The sequence below is a fragment of the Rattus norvegicus genome, chromosome 10 (genome assembly GCF_036323735.1).
Source record: "Rattus norvegicus strain BN/NHsdMcwi chromosome 10, GRCr8, whole genome shotgun sequence".
Classification (NCBI taxonomy): Eukaryota; Metazoa; Chordata; class Mammalia; order Rodentia; family Muridae; genus Rattus; species Rattus norvegicus.
The window spans coordinates 85,540,834-85,557,553 of record NC_086028.1 but is presented as its reverse complement, the minus strand read 5'-3'; the positions used below and the strand labels follow the sequence as shown (position 1 = coordinate 85,557,553).

The 16,720-nt window shown below is 48.8% G+C and overlaps 1 protein-coding gene across 2 annotated transcripts; it reads left to right on the top strand.

Moving 5' to 3' along the window:
• The first annotated feature begins 1,054 nt into the window (after positions 1-1,054).
• On the top strand, positions 1,055-5,267 carry Krt13 (keratin 13). 2 transcript variants are annotated; one of them, XM_063268732.1, is made up of 9 exons: positions 1,061-1,260; positions 1,321-1,592; positions 2,616-2,698; positions 2,860-3,016; positions 3,194-3,355; positions 3,464-3,589; positions 3,683-3,903; positions 4,638-4,660; positions 4,959-5,267. In XM_063268732.1, the coding sequence occupies exons 1-9, from the start codon at positions 1,122-1,124 to the stop codon at positions 5,030-5,032; spliced, it is 1,257 nt and encodes a 418-aa protein (XP_063124802.1). In that variant the 5' UTR covers positions 1,061-1,121; the 3' UTR covers positions 5,033-5,267. The 2 variants fall into 2 exon arrangements, with proteins under 2 accessions (NP_001004021.1, XP_063124802.1); NM_001004021.2 differs by having other exon boundaries at positions 1,055-1,592.
• The last annotated feature ends 11,453 nt before the right edge of the window (positions 5,268-16,720 follow it).

The window sequence follows — 16,720 nt, the reverse complement described above, 5'->3', positions numbered from 1 at the left end:
TGAGTTTCATTCCGGGGACGCACACAGTAGGAGAGAACTCACTCCTGACACTTGTCCTCTGATCTCCACAGTGTACTGTGGCGTTCCCCTTGTGCACACAATAAATACATACATCTAGAAATTGTGTGTAAAATACTTAGGCTCTAAGGATCTTAGTGGGGTTACTGTTTCCTGCTGTGTCTTGGTTTCCTCAGCTAGGCGTGCTTTCCAGGGTCCCATAGCGTCTCTTACTAGTGTTGCTCTTTAGAACCAGTTTTCTTCTTCTTTATTTTAATATCTATCTTTAACTACTGGTCCTGATTATTTGACTGCATGTGTTTTGTGCATCATGAGTGTTTCTGGTGCCTACAAAGTCCAGAAGAGGGAATGAGATCCCCTGGAACAGGAGTTACAGATGGTTGTGAGCTCTCATATGGGTGTCGGGAAGAGAACTCAGGTTCTTGCCCAGAACAGCAAATAATTTTAACCTTGTAGCCAACTCTCCAGACCCTAGATCCATTTCTTTCTCAGGCTAAAGGTGTCCAATGTGGTTGGTTCTTTATGATCAACGAAGTTTGCCATCAGACTTGTTGGGAGCATTGGCATAGATGAGGAGCTAAAGGGCTTCCAGAACATTCCAGAACATTCCAGCCAGCTGTTTTAGAGGCAGAAAAGAAGGGTAGTGAGGGCTATGGGGATTTCACCCAGCACAGGACCACTTTGCAGCCTGGTCTCCCTCCCCAGGAGGCTCTCTGGCAGACCCTTGCTGTTCAGTCCCTGTCCTAATACTGGGCAGGGCTGGGATGGAACTTCTTACCTGGAAAGGTGAAGTGGAATTTGGTTGTCAAAAGAAGTCTGAAGCAGAACACTGCTCCTTCTGAATCATCCCTTTTGTTAAGGATTAGAAAGAAAAAAGCCACCCCTAAAGACATAACCCACCCTAGAGAGTGGAGGTAACTGGGTTTGTGGGAAACGGGGAGCAGCTGGCACCAGGTCAGAGGGTGGGGAAGGGAGGAGTGAGGATGTCCCACCCCCACGGAGGACGCATAAAAGGCATGCACAGCAGGGAAGTGTCATAGTCCTCTCTTGGCCTTGGTCAAGTTCAGCTCCTGTCTGCTCTCTCTCACCCTCTTGCTCCCACCATGAGCTGTCGCTTTCAGAGTTCCTCCATGAGCTATGGAGGTGGTTTTGGGGCTGGTTCTTGCCAGCTTGGAGGAGGCCGGAATATCTCTACCTGTTCTTCTCGGTTTGTCACTGGAGGATCATCTGGAGGCTACGGAGGTGGCATGAGCTGTGGCTTTGGTGGAGGGGCTGGTGGTGGTTATGGAGGTGGCTTTGGAGGTGGCTTTGGAGGTAGCTGTGGCGGGGGTTTTGGCGGTGGCTTTGGTGACTTTGGAAGTGTCGACGGTGGCCTCCTCTCTGGCAATGAGAAGATTACCATGCAGAACCTCAATGACCGCCTGGCCAGCTACCTGGAAAAGGTGCGCGCCTTGGAGGCAGCCAATGCCGACTTGGAGGTGAAGATTCGTGACTGGCATCTGAAGCAGAGCCCAACCAGTCCAGAGCGGGACTACAGTGCTTACTATAAGACCATAGAGGAGCTCCGGATCAAGGTGAGGCCTCTGATGCCAAGGTTTCCTCAGGACAAGGCAGAGCCTCAAAGGCCAGGCCATGCAGTGTCACAGAGGACCAGGTGTGGATGGAATTGACACTCTTCTTGCAAGAGGAATATTCTAACTATACTACCGAGAGTCTCTGCTACTGAAATTTTCTTATGCTGTGACCCAAACGCATTCTCTCCCGTATTTCACGTTTATTGGTGTCATGACTCCTGTCATTTTTTTTTTAATGGCTCCTGGAACTGTTACTTGTGACTCAGTTGCTATAACCTACTACTGACTTACTCGGAAACATGACATTTTAAAAAAAGTCACTGTGAACGGCTAAAACCGACAGAGAAAAGACATCTCTGTTCACTGTTTAGTTTGGAGAAACCTCATGTAGACTTATTCTCAGTGGGCGATGACTCAGAGGGTGTAAAGAGACAGAGGCTCAGGCTGGTACAGAGCCTAGAAGCCCTCAGCGTGGCCTGTCAGTCACACTGGGACACCGACTTGTTAGAGCAGAAATCCACTAACCTGGGTCAGGCTCCAGTTATGCAGGGCAAGCTTTAAATGCTCACACTGTAAATGTTCAGGCATTCAAGTGGATGTCTGAGATCAAGAACTTCAAATGGATGGGCGCTGTGGGCAGTCCCTGTCCTGGTATGCTGTCCCCAGCAGATGGGCTTCTCTTTGCTCATCTGGGAGGCCAGCTCCGGGGACATGGCCAGAATACATATGGAGTCACACCGAACCTCTTCTGACCTGAAGGGGAAGGATGTCAAGACAGTGGCTTAGAGGGGGTGGCAGCTCTGAGATGTGACTCCCGGAAGATGTTCTGAGTGGGTGGGTCCTTTGGAATGTCCATCATTGGTCTCTCCCACTCTGGTTTGATGGGGAATATTCAAGAGACAGAGGAGAGAGCTGGCCTTGCCTCCTGCTTCACAGAGTGCTTCGTCCCTACTTAGGCAAAGGTAAGAAGCTGAATTTTACTTTCCAGGCACAGCTTTAGAGCGTCCCTTCCATGTTTTGTAGATTCTGGAAGCCACCACCGACAACAACCGGATCGTCCTGGAGATCGACAATGCCAGGCTGGCTGCAGATGACTTCAGGCTCAAGTGAGTTCATTTTTCTCACGAGTCTCTCCCAAAAGACTCTAATGTTTAAAGGAATGGCCATTTGATGGGGGATACTGGAGCACCCTGGAGCAAAGGCCTTGGAGGTGGGATGTGTCTGGTGTCATTTATGTTTTGCTTTAATTTTTTAAAAAACATTCCAGGTATGAAAACGAGCTGGCCTTGCGCCAGAGCGTGGAGGCGGACATCAACGGTCTGCGCAGGGTGCTGGACGAGCTGACCCTGGCTAAGACTGACCTGGAGATGCAGATTGAGAGCTTGAATGAAGAACTGGCTTACCTGAAGAAGAACCACGAAGAGGTAAGGGGATGACGTGCCTGCCATGGGCCAAGTGGCCTCTGATGAGCAAGGAGAGCCCTCTGTTGCAGGCTGATGTTGCTACTGACTGAGGGATTCTGAAGAGTCTTCCGGAACATTCTGCTAGCACTCAGAGATAAGAAGGGAGAGTCTCTGACATCTTTCTTCCCTACTCCACAGGAGATGAAGGAATTCAGCAACCAGGCAGTAGGCCAAGTCAATGTGGAGATGGACGCCACCCCTGGCATTGATCTGACCCGTGTGCTGGCTGAGATGAGGGAACAGTATGAAGCCCTGGCAGAGAAGAATCGGAGGGATGCCGAGGCATGGTTCCAGGCCAAGGTATCTGGTATTCCTAGCCCGCATAGCCAGGTGGTGCTAGGGGGGCATGGCCTTTAGTTGGGCTTCTTGCAAAGACTTACTACCCCCTTCTTTCTACTTGACTTTCAGAGTGCAGAACTGAACAAGGAAGTATCCTCCAATGCTGCCATGATTCAGACCAGCAAGACAGAGATCACAGAGCTCCGGCGCACACTCCAGGGTCTGGAGATTGAGCTGCAATCCCAGCTGAGCATGGTACCCTGTGCTGCCCTCGCCCTGTGACCCTCACTACCAAGTCTCCCTCTGGACTGGCTTCCCCCCATAACTTCTTTCCCGTTGCCCCATCAGAAAGCCGGCCTGGAAAGTACCTTGGCAGAGACGGAGTGCCGCTACGCCCTGCAGCTGCAACAGATCCAGGCTCTCATCAGCAGCATCGAGGCCCAGCTGAGCGAGCTCCGCAGCGAGATGGAGTGCCAGAACCAGGAATACAAGATGCTGCTGGACATCAAAACACGGCTGGAGCAGGAGATCGCCACCTACCGCAGCCTGCTAGAGGGCCAGGATGCTAAGTAGGTTCCTGGCACTTGCTGCCTTGGGAAAGTGGCAGAGCAGGCAGGGTCTTAGAGATCACCCTCCCCCCCGACTTGTCAGAGAGGGGACAGCTTCTGTCTCGGCTTAAATAGTATAGCAAAAGAGTTGGGGGCAGAGCCCCCTCCTCATCTCCCTGGTTAGACAGAGGAACTGCTCAGCAGCAGGCTAACAGGATTAGTACCTTTGTGTTTCCTGGTTCAGGCCTCTGTTTGTGGATAGACAGGAAAAGGGACGTGGAAGGAACATTTAATCCAGGAAAGCTGTGGGGATGTGACTTCAGCCAAATGAGGCTGTTAAGATAGAGGTTTGGGATATTTGTATGAGAGTGCCTGCTTGGCTATGTCTCCTGCACGGAGGAGAGAAGATGATGATTTAATTGCTTTCATACAACTTACAGAGACCAAGGCATCCGGTGGGCTTAGGGGAAAGCGGATGGCAGGGAACTGAGTGAACCCGACACCCCAAATCTTAGGACCCATAGTATCTCCTTTTGAGGGTTATCAGACAGACAGATTGGCAAGACAGGTAGACAGGCAGACAAGCCTGGTAGATACCTCAGAGGAAAAGAAGGTTCTGGGCTGGAGACCATGTTGGGAAAGATTCCAAGTGAAGGCTCTGGGAGGTGGCAGAGTCACTCTATCAGAGGAACAGGAAACACGGGTCCTGTCCTCAGTTGCCCTCTACTCATGGCTGCATCTCTCCTCTCTTCCAGGATGACTGGCTTCAACACTGGAGGTAAGGAGGCAGCTGGGTGGGAGGTGGTTTGAACTGAGCTTGGGGGAAGATGGGCTCCCGAGTACAAGGGTAGAGGGAATTGGGAACAGTTTCTGGATTGTCAGCTTATTGATTTTGCTTTCAAAATAGATATCTCTGCCCCGTAGAGTTGGAGAAAGCCACTGTTGGGAACAATAATAGAGTCCCCATCCACATACTTCTTGACAACCTAGGAGCTTGTGAGCCTTCTAGGGGGTCTTGGTTCAGCCTGAGGTGGGGGGTTCTCCAGCCTGAGTGCCTTGTCTTCTCTCTGTCTCAGGAAATAGCACTACCACCTCCAACACATCCACCTCCCCCTCCACTTCTGGTCGCCCGGATTTCCGAAAGTATTAACTCAGCCTGGCGTCCCTTCCCTGGCCTTCAGGAGGAGAGCTGATGGCACCTGTAGGATGAGAGGACTGAAGGATGTGAAGCCCAGTCCTCTTGTCCCCCCTGAGGGTGGACCCTCCCCCATCTCTCTTGATTGGAATCCTCTTCCTCCCTACCCTGTTCTTTCTATTCTTTGGTTTCTCAATGTCTCTACTACAAAGAATAGATGATTCAATAAAGTTTCTTGATTTTCTGCAAATGTCTTTGTTTCTGGCCTGGTTTCTGAGGGTGGCCTCTGCTGAGGCCTGATTCGGGTTATGGGTGAGGTTGGCACAGTTGGGCTGAGCAGAACTCAGACACTGATGGGACCAGGGTCTTCCCATGTGAGACGGCTATGAGGCCCATGGGCCACTGAGCCCACTGGTGCAATGACCGAAGACATGGAAGGCACAATGGTACCCAGGTATTCGTAAGCATCAGACATGAGTGAATGGGACTCAACAGATAGGAAGCAGGGGCCAGGGAATTAGTTCAGTATCCCTCCCCGTAGGATGGCCAGTAATGGAGGCTGGGGTCATCTGTAGACATTGGATGAGGGAATGTGGAGGAGGCTTTCTAGGCCATTCAAAATGGGGCCTTGGGGAAATAGTGGCCCAGGACAGGTGTCCCTGCCCTAACCTGCTGCCTTCCAAGCTGATGACTCCATTTTGGCCTAGGATAGCCTTCCTTTCTGTTTTCCTTGGCACATGCCAAAGTCTGACAACTCTAAACTTCTCAGTGGACCAACCCATGACTCACTCAGCACCTCAGCCTGTGCTGCCCTCTGGCTGTCCTGTCTTTGTCCCCTAGTTCTCTCCTGCCTCTCTGGAGCCCTGGCCCAAAGTCATAGCCTCCTCTGGCTGTGCTCATCCTGCACAAGGTGACTGCACAAATGGTTTTCTCTCTGTTCTTCACGCTCCCCTTGGACCATCCTGGACGTGTGTGAGCTTAAATTATTCATCCCTACCTCTGCCTCTCCAGCTCCAGACTTACCTGCCCCACTGTGCAGTCTTTTCTAGACTAAAGATCTACAGGGGCCACCCTCTCAGATTTCTCAGGGACCTGGAGATCCAAAGTAGCTCTCTCTGTCTCTGTCTGTCTATCTCTGTCTCTGTCTCTTGGTCTCTGCCTATCTTTATTCCTGTCTATCTTTATCTCTTTCTCTCTGGCTTTCTCTCTCTCTCTCTCTCTCTCTCTCTCTCTCTCTCTCTCTCTCTCTCTCTCTCTCTTTTCTCTTCTTCCATAAGTCCTTCCAGGGACTGTGTTTATGTTCCAATGTCTTCCCTGATTCTAACTATCATGACGTGCTACTATAACAGCTTCACTGACCTCTCCACCTCCAGTTTGGCCTTGCCCTTCATTCAAGCTGGAGTAATGGATTGAAAAAAATTAAAGTCCTTCTATACCTTAGAGATGCCTCGGAGATCTCTATGGCCACCAAGGGAAGGCCAGGATCTGACCTCTTCCTGCCTCTTTCCAGTCCCAGCTCCTATAAGAGCCTCCACGGTGAACTCCAAGGTCCTGGGATCTCAACATGCTCTTGTGAAGCTGGTATATGTTTGCACATCTGCAGAGCCCTATTCTACAGGCCGACCTCAGTCACACTCCCTCCTGTTCTCTCCAGAGCACATCTGTGTTCTACAAGCTCTTCTTAAAATGCACATTGAGATGGATAACCCTTCTCCTTGACAGGTGGATGGTGTGGCATGCCCCTGGGTGCTCCTCGGAGTGTACCCCTCTACACTCATGTTGACAGTGTGGTCCTACGGGCTGTGTAGTGAGTTGGCCTGATGCTGCTTATATTTCAATGCTAACAGCATTTCCTCCAGACCTGGTTGTCCCAGAGAGGAGAGAGTCCCACATGTAGACACTATGTGACCTTGCCCCCAAGTTATTTCTGATTGATAAAGATGCCAACAGCCAATAGCTGGGCAAAGGAGACATAAGTGGGATTTAGGGTTCCCAGACTTGGGGGATTGGAGGGAGAGAAAGACAGAGGACGAGAAAGAAGCAGCCATGGGTTAGGTGAGTCATAAAAATGTGGCCCTGAGGTCTGGTTAATTCAAGTTGAGAGGAACACAGATAAAACATAGTAAGCACTAACTGGAGGCTATTGATAGGAGAGTAGATTCTAATAACACAGGAGGTAGATATCACACAGAGGGTAGATATCTGCCCAACTCTTGTGTTATTTGTAAATATGTCATTTTGTGTCATATTTTAAATCTGAAGATTATATATGTCTTTATATATGTCAAAGGCAGGGAAATCCTGGATTGGGATTAAAAATTTCTTCATCAGGGCTGTGTCTTTTCATCTTGGGGAGGGTTTACTTAAGTGCTTATTGAAAGAAGAGAGGAATGAATGAATGGAGGACCTGCCTCTGAGGTGACATTTGGATTTGGTCACAGAATTTTTGGCCAGAGGGTTGGAGGGTCTCTGGCACCTTTGCCACCTGACCCCTTTCTCTGGCCTTTTTCTCCCCTTCTTGACTCTCCTCTGAGTCCCCACGCTACCCTGGTGTACCTTATATTCTTCTCACTTGCAGGCCACATGCATGTGGCTTAGGCACACGGGATTCACTTGGGCATGCCTGGGCTCGCTGAAGCAGAGACAGCGTCCGTTCTCCACTTATCCAGAGCCCATTCTATTCTCTACTGTAGAAGGAGGTGGGGGCTCAGGTCAAGTTCACTGTCCAGAACTCTGCTAGGAGCTAAAGCATTACAGAAAACCAGGCCATCCCCTTTGCCCCCCAAGCATTTTTGATTTTTGGTTGAGGCTGTAGCTACCTGTCTAGCGCCATTGCATTCTTAACACTGGATCAATTCTGGAGAATCTTCATCTTTAAAGGCGTTCTCAGACAAACAGGAACTAGGTAAGAGCACTTCCTCTCCTGCTAATTGCTACCTCCCCTGTGAGTTATTAAAGCTGAGGACTCAGAATGATCTGACACATGGTTAGTAAGACCTTACCAAATAATGCTTCTGGTCATGACCTTTCTGGTTCTGTGACTTCCTTTGAGATAGAAACAGTTTCAAGGTCACCCACATCCTCATATCTAGTGTATTTATAGGACCCAAAAGATGAACTAGATGTAGGGGAAGGGATTATGGGAAATGGAAGCTGTAGCAAACGTGTGATACCAAGGGCAGGAAGGAATGGGGCCCTTACCCCAGTCAAGGATAGGAGTTTTCAAAGCTGAGCTCCATTGGCTCATTCTGATCGTTGAGGTCAAGGCTTCCTTCCTGTCTTGGTATTGACATGCTCCATAGTATATGAGGGGAGTCATTCAGGTGGAGCAATGACAGGAGTTACATCTCTAAGTCTGGAGGGAACTCTGTCTGGCCTGGGAGCCTTTCACCTAGATTCCAGGAAGGACTGTGAGAATCCCAATCTCTGTGGCCCCATCAGGTACTTCAGGGAAGTTGGCTGGGACGTGTCAGAGGCAGTGTTTCTATCAGGCTACCCAACAGCCTTTCTGATCTGGGAAGAAGGCCGACCCAGGTCTCTGATCTAGGAAGTAGGAGGGGTGGGGTGGAGATCCTGTCTTTCTGCCTTGGACTCCATCTGTCAGTTTAGTCACCTAGTGGGGTGACACTTAAGGGAGGAGAGAATGGCTGGGTCAACACTGCCCCTCCCTATGGGCTTGTCCTAGGTGCTCAGGCTACCTCAGGCTCAGTGGCTGCTTCCCAGAGCTGCAGTAGTGAGCAAACAGCCATGACCCAGTGGCATCTGACTCACATCTGTGAATGAGTGTATGTCAGGCAGGAGACCCTAGCCGGAAAAGGCCAGCACACTGCACAGTGCATGTTCTTCCCAGTCCCTCAGCTTTACATTACGTCATCCCAAGAGCTGTCACCGTCCAGTATGCTTTACATGCAGGAAGACCAAGTCAGACCCTCTAAGGGAGCAGACTAGTGCACAGGAAGGGAGCCACAGTTCCAAAATATGTCCTGAGAAGCTGGTTAGTACTTTGTTAAGGGTCATGTGTTCACTTCTAGAAGTGTGGGGGAGGAACAAGACTCCAGACCCCAGTGCTCATGGAACAAAAGAGTCAACCAGGGTACATTCCTGTGATATCCAGGAGTGTCAGCACTAGGTCAGTTTCCCAGGTGGGCATTGGCGGATTGGCAGAAAGACTGACCCATGGCAGGTAAGCTACCATGGTGGTTCAATGCTACGATTCTTCAGAAGCTTTTGGCTTCTCACCTTGAGCAAAAGGAACTGCCCTATCCTCAAGGCTCCACCCTTAGTTAATGGACCAGGACATGTCTGCCTATCCTATGGGGCTATCTGCCCTGCAGAGGGCAGACTCATGCCAGAAAGCAGACCAGGGTCCCTGGCCACCTGTTGGGATCCAAGGTAGTAGAAGGGCAGGGCCTTAGATCCGGTCCCAACGGGAGGTTCTGTCTCTCTGCATTGGGTGTGGCAGCAAGGCGTTTGAGGAACAAGGGGAGGCCGAGGGCGGAGTTCCATGACGAGACTCCTCTGGTTCTTGGCTCATCCATTTTGGGTGGCAACTGTGACCACCCAAATGGAGGTATGAGACTTCCCTAGACTTCCTGGAAGGGGAAATCCCACTGTTCCACCCTAGGGAAGCCTGCAGTAAGGCTGAAAAGGAATGCCATTGCAAGGTTGTAGACAATAGGCCCTGATGATATCTTATCCCAGAGTCCCCCATGTCTCTATTGGAACCCATTTCCCCTTTTCATTTTTGGGTTCTCATATATCGGGGGGCCTATGTCCTTTTGGATGGTACTCTTGAGGCTGTTGGTGTTTGGGGAGCAGGATACATGAGCTATGTTCTTGCGAGCAGCTCTTTGGGGACTCTGGGAGAGCTGGGTGCACTGTGTCCCCTCGTGGAGTTTGGGAGGGGCTGGTTGGCTGCTGAGACTCATTCAGGCACCTGTTGGGGGATAGGCCTTCGGGAAAGCTGGCAGGTGTCTGGCACGAATTCTCTGGCCAACTTTCATGATCGGCTGTAATAGCCATGTGGCCGCTTTCATCTGAGCATCTCAGAGAAGCTTGAAAGTAAGTCTGCAGAATGCAGGATAGTTAATGACAGCCTGGAGCCCCGGGCCTGGCCACAGACATGCTGTTGTTAGCAGGAGGGGCGTTGGTATGTGGACAACACAGCATCTGTAAATGCTGACTGATGAGCCAATCCAATGGGGTGTTTTGTTGGGGGGGGGATTCACTTTGTGGTTCAGTTAAGTGATACTTGAAAGGAGTGGACTTGGACACTGAAGTCCTTGTCCCAGTGTGCCTGACAGGGCATCTCCCACAAACCACAGGTTCTCAAACATACTGGGGAGAAAAAAGCAATGCTGTGGAATTCTCAGACCATAAAAGCTGAGTGAGTGGGGTAAGGACTTGGTACCTCAGAGCAGAAGCTCACATTCTCCAGATGGGAGCTGATGGCCAGCGTGCTTGTGCAGGAAGAGCTGGCCCTTGGGCCCTGAAACTTGAAGGCAGAGCATGGCCCCAAGAGGACTGGAGAGGTATGGCTTACCGCTGGGCCCAGTGGCTCCCTGGACACTCACTATGGCAACACACACTGCTCATTCTGGGCAGGCTTTCAAAGCCTGGGGCAACAACCAAAATCACTCTTGGGGGAGAGGATTTTTATTTTGTTTTTGGATTTTGAGTGAGATGATATTCTAGAGCATTCTGGGCTTGATAAAGAGGGAATTTCAAGACCTAGTCAGGGTAAGGTAGATCCAATGGGAATTAAAAGACCCTATCAGGGTCTTGGAGATTTGAACCCCTAGAGTCTTGAGAGGAACCCCTGTTCAAGGCTACTGTCGTTCTTCATCGGCTCTCCTGATGACCTCCACTGAAGGTTAACCAGGGAGTGGGTGAGTGAACTCATTGGTCAGCTGGTTTGTGTTCAGAGTATTCTGAGTTCCAATGCAGTGTAGTGGTCATGGAGATACACAGAAGTTTGAGCTCCTTAGAGATTAGAAACGGAGCAGAGGAGACTTGAGAATCTTGCCCAGGTTGAGTCACTTAGTGGAAGGATCAGGGTAGAATGTCACTGATGTGGTCAAGTTTAGGGGCAAGACAACTTACCCCCCAGACCTCTGAGTATTGCTTATGGAGGGTGGGAAGGTATACACAGCAGCTACCGAGACAGGACATAAAGGAATCAAATGTCCTGGTTTTCCAAGGGGAAGTCTGATTGACCTGTCCCTGTCATGGTGTCAGGAAGGGAAGGAACAGTAACGTCTTGCTTGGTCAAGGTCCTTATAGTGATACATTCCTACAGAAGACTTCCACGCAGAGCCCTGGCTGTCCAGCTGGATTGGCTTTGCAGATAGACAATAACATTTTAGTATAACCATATTCCAAATATTGAGTATGATTTTGCTCACTGAATCTGGTAACCCGGGTCCTTCCTAGATCTATGAATGACTCTGAGTCTTTCACCATCAAAACCCAGTGAGACGCTTCCTGGATCCTTTTGAAAAATTAACTGAATGGTTAGAAATGTCTCTGTTTTAAGTATTTTTACTTCCCACCATGCTTTCTCCACCATTGGATACCAGCTCCTGAATATTAGTACTAGCATCTGACATCAGCCAGAAGCACATCTGGCAGGAACTGTGGAAATGGTTGTTTAAAGCAGAGTATATCGTAACCAGGCTTCTCATGGGGAGGGGCCAAATATCTCAGGGGTTTCATGTTTGAACAGATTTCTTGTTATAAGGAAAGAACAGTTGTATGGGGATGGGGCATGAGGATTGGCTGTGGGTGGGGTCCCAGATGGGGTCTGAAGAAGTTAGGAGAAAGAACCGATTTTCAGGTGTCTTTTATGGTAGGGAATTCTCTAGGACCTGTGTGTGGACCTCAGGATGAAAACAGGCGAGATGAGGAAACTTGGAAAATCAAGCCTGAGCCAGCAGGCGGCTCAAAGAGGGACAGCCATTGGCTATCTTGAGTGACCTTGTTCTCATTGATGTTCGTGGGCAGGTGGCTGTCCCACTGGCTATTATTTGACCTGATTTCTCTGCTACCTTTGGGGTTCTATGGTGGTGTGGTGGTCCACATATTTGACCACAGCCTGGAGAAGCAGGGGTTGGGGTGGACGGTAGGAGATACTTGCTGAGAGAGTTCATTTACTCCTTGGATACATCTCAGCACTCCGTCCTCGTATTCTCTCGGAATGGGAGTGACTGCTCAGAGTCCAGTAGGACAATCAGGCTTTATCTAGGCAGAACTTCAGCTTGTAGTTGAAGGTAGAGACTTCTTCTCAACAAAGACATTTACCTGGCTATTGACCTTGAGGTTGATGGTGCTCCAAGATGGGCTTGAGAAAAAGGATCTTTTCTGTTCCCTCAGCAGCAATTTTCCTCTTCTTCCTGTTCCTGAAAACAGAGTCATGGTAGTCAGAGAGCATTCTCTGAGACTGCAGTTGGTGCCTGGAACTTCTAGGGTAGAGGTTATCAGCCCGTGAGTCACGATCCCTTTGGGGATTGAATGACTCTTTCTCAGGGGTTGCCTAAAACCATCAGAAAATGCAGAACCTTACATTGCGATCCATAAAAGTAGCAAAATTACCATTATGGAATAGCAATGGAAATAATTTTATGGTTGGGGGGGTGGTCACTGCGGTATGAGAACCTGTACTAAAGGATCACAGCATTAGGAAGGGTGAGAAACATAGCTCTAGGATAAGGGTCAGAGACTGAATAGAGAATCCTGGTCAAAGGGATTGGTATACTCTGGAAGCAGGAAGATACTGCCTGCTTGGCTGTTGTTTCTTCTTGAACAATTTGGTTGAGTTGCAAAAGACAGCACTTCCTTAAGTGGCCCGGTTCCTTGGAAAGGAACCATTTGACTTCGGTTCTTTGATTTTTGAAACCAATGACGTAGTTTTTAACTTATCAAGCCTTCTTTGGGATAGCTTTCACTATTCTGTGACTGGCAGGAGATCCATTCACCTGTTGGTAAGACTGAGGCTCAGAGGCAGTGAGCTCCCCTGTGTTCTCTAAACTTTTTCTGTACGGTGAGGTCTCCAGCTATTTTGACCATAGGTGTCATTTTAGCCTTGACATGCTGGGATGTCTGCTTGGTGTTCAGTGACATTGACCTCTGAAGGAGCCCTTCTCAGGGACAGCCTGGAGAGGTGGGCCAACACTTCCACTGCTCACAGAGTGGAAGGTAGGTAGGTAGGTAGGTAGGTAGGTAGGTAGGGATCCTCTGTCATTTTTTTGTGGTAAGTGTGCTGGAGGCAAAGGGAAACCCCGAAATTTGCAGATGTTTTGAAAGAAAATTAACCTCCATGGTGTCATGCATTTGAACCTCTGTAACTCCTCTTTATTCTGAGGGTGAGTGACAGGGACAGGGGCATTAGAACATAGAGAATAAACCATAGCCATATCCTACCAACTCTCAGTCCCCATGGAATGCTTGCAGACAGCTAACTACAGGATATCTGAGGTGGGTGGAGGTCAGGTCATTGTCCAGGCCCATTCCCTGTTCAGATGGGTGAGCTGAGGTACACAGTACACAGGGCTCATTCAGGGAACTGGGCCAGAGTTAGACCCAGAGTCCAAGTCTCCTATTCCTTAGGACAGAATATATTGGATTGATATTAGAAAAACCATGTAGAGAGTTTGCCAAGGGCTGCTATCTTACCTACTTTGCATGATAAACTATGTGGTTAACAAGACAAATTGGGTTTATGTATATTAAGGGTTTGCCTGGGCGGGTAAACAGACAGCAGACTCTGCCATAGTTTCCCCAGAAGACAAAATGGGGGACAACATTTGTTGTCAAACAGTTGTCAAATGGGTATGGTATCACCACCCTCCTCTTCCCAGGAGACATAGCTAATGCCCATTGGCAATTTAGTCATTGTAAGTAGACCAAGTAGACCAAGAAGTAATGCTCTCTGTGTGATCTTTTTCAACATCTCTCCAACACCCAGAACAAGCTTGGTGCAATGTAGGTCCCAAAGAATACTCACTGAGTGAATAAATGAATGCATGAGCAGGCCCAGCCAGCCTGGGAAAGCTTCCTGTGCCACTGTAGCCTCCCACCCCTTTGTAAAGGGATCGGGGAATTAAGGCGAGTTCCCTCCTACCCAGAAACCCAGGGCCCTTGGCATGGAAGGAGGGGAGATAGGGAGCCAGAGAAGAGAGTGGCATTGGGTAGTGGGGATGAGAAAAGTCACAGAAACTTTACAGTATACAGAGTAGTACCCCTGAAGAACCCACAGTGTCTATACTGCTGAATCAAGAAGCCCCAGGATAGGGTAGTCTTAGCCTCGAGGGAGAGCTGGGAGATAGGTAGCCATGTGAAAGTTGTTGTTGGGGTACCCGGAGCTGTGGGGGCAGAGGCTGATTAGCCTCGGCTCTCGCTATGAAGAAGAGCTGCATGGAGCTGCTCTCAGGCATCTGTGGAGGTGTCTACCCTACTGGGCGTGTTCCCCACAGCCAATCACCCTCCTTGAGTAATCTCAGAGAGAAGCGTATAAAGTGTTTTAAGAGGTTGAGAACCACAGCTTCAGAAGCACCATAAATGCTCCCATAAATGCTGGCTTTGCAAAATGACTCTGGAGGAGAAGAGCAAGCAGGGCCATCTCCTATTCTTGGGAAAGTCCAGGCTTTGAAGTGGAGGAACCATCTTTGTCTTTGGTCCACAATTTCCAGAGTCTCCTCTCCTGATTTGTTTAGGAGTCTGGTAGTATTTGGTTTTGTTCTTTTTATTCCTTCTCAGCCACTGGTCATACCTGGGATGTGCTTAGTGACCAGGGAGGTCAAAATGGTTTAGATTCAGGGAAGACAAAGACCACAAAGGAAGTTGTTCTCCGGCCCTGCCCAGGGCTCCAGATAGATGGATTCCATGAAGACCAGATCCCGAAGTGTCTGAAGGAATGGTTATGGGGTACCTCCTCCCCCCAGTGACACCATAAATGTGCCTAGGGAGCACAGAGACCTCAGGAGCTCCAGCAGAGTGTTTATACCCATGAGGCTTTGCTGTCCTTACCTCAAATCACCACCAAAGACTGTCTTTTTGACTAACTTCCAAAGCATGTAGGGGCTTTCAAAGCACATCTGTAGCTGTCTTTGGATCCTCCTTGTATCCGTGTGACATAGGTGAAATAGCACAGTGGTCTACAGTGTTACCACCAGACCACCAAGGATCCCAGAGACGTAACATGCCCAGCGTCATAGGGAAAATGATTGACAGAGCCAATATGGGCAGATCCCATACATCTGCCTGGACAATAGGACTTGAATGTTCATCTCTTGCCCCTAAATTCTAGATACCCTGAGTTGGGGTCTAAGAGCCCTGGTTTCAGATTTAAAAATGGCCACTCACCCTGGATCACCATGAGTGAGTGTGTAAGCAGTGGACCGCAGTTGGTTGAAGTTTTCTGGTCATGGTCAACTGTGTTCCATGATTGTTATGATTCAAACTGGAAGAGTTACAACCCCGAACACCATGGGTCCACAACCACATATTGGGTCTCTTCCAATTTTCTTAACTTAAAATATTATTTATTTTGTGTGTATGTGTGTGCACGGGTGCATGTGTGAAGACCAAAGGGAAACTTGTTGTTGTAATGGGGCCTTTCCTTCTATCACGTGGGCCTGGGGATTGAATTTAGCTCCTTAGGCTTGGCTGCAAGCACCTTTACTCAGCAAGGCATACCACTGGCCTAGCACACTTTCTCTCTCTTAAAATTTTATTCAGAAAATTGTTATTATTATTGTTAATTATTATTATATGCATGTGTTCATGATAGGTGTGTGTGAATGCAGACATGCCCATGCCACAGTGTGTGTTGTGTGTATATATTATATGTGTGTTGTGTTGTGTGTGTGTTGTGTTGTGTGTTTGCTGTGTGTGTGTTGTACTGTGAGTGTTGTGTTGTGTATCTGAGTTGTGTTTTGCTGTGTATGTGTGTTGTGTGTGTTGTGTGTATTGTGTGTGTTGTGTTGTGTGTTTGCTGTGTGTGTGTTGTACTGTGCGTGTTGTGTTGTGTATCTGAGTTGTGTTTTGCTGTGTATGTGTGTTGTGTGTATTGTGTGTGTTGTGTTGTGTGTTTGCTCTGTGTGTGTTGTGATGTGTATGTGTGTTGTGTGTGTTGTGCTATGTATGTGTGTTGTGTGTGTTGTGCTGTATGTGTGTTGTGTGTGTGTACTGTGTGTGTGAGGAGGTCAGAGGACATCCTGAATAAATGAGGTCTTTTCTTCTCCCTTGGGACCCAGGGATGAAACCAAGGTTGTCAGGCAAGCGCTTCTGCCCACTGGGTCATCTTGCTGACCCTTATTTTACTTTCTAAAATGAGCTTATGAGGTATCGGGTTCTTTGTGGAATGTATTTATGTAATAGATATTTATTCATTTTGCTCGACTCTGCTTTCCTTTCTTCCCCCATCTCCCTGTCCCCATTCTCACAGACCCTTTGTACCCCATGTTGACCTTTCTATATTCCCACCACACGTTCTATTACCCTCTTCATCCCCTGCCTTTAAAGTCTCTTTTAGGGGTTCCTTGTCTGGCCTTTACACATACTCTGACACAAACACTCAGGTAGAAGCAAGGATTCATATCTGGTAGAGAACACGTGGGATTTGTCAGCTTCCCCACTCAACACAATACTTTCCAGTTCTGTTTATTTCCCTGCAAAATCCATATTTTTGGTTTTTTTTTGTGGTGG

Excerpts from the sequence above, each read along its gene's own strand:
- Krt13 (NM_001004021.2), top strand. The coding sequence starts at position 1,122 with ATGAGCTGTCGCTTTCAGAGTTCCTCCATGAGCTATGGAGGTGGTTTT. Across the intron at positions 1,593-2,615 it reads TAGAGGAGCTCCGGATCAAG|ATTCTGGAAGCCACCACCGA; the intron begins GTGAGGCCTCTG and ends CATGTTTTGTAG. Across the intron at positions 4,661-4,958 it reads GACTGGCTTCAACACTGGAG|GAAATAGCACTACCACCTCC; the intron begins GTAAGGAGGCAG and ends TCTCTGTCTCAG.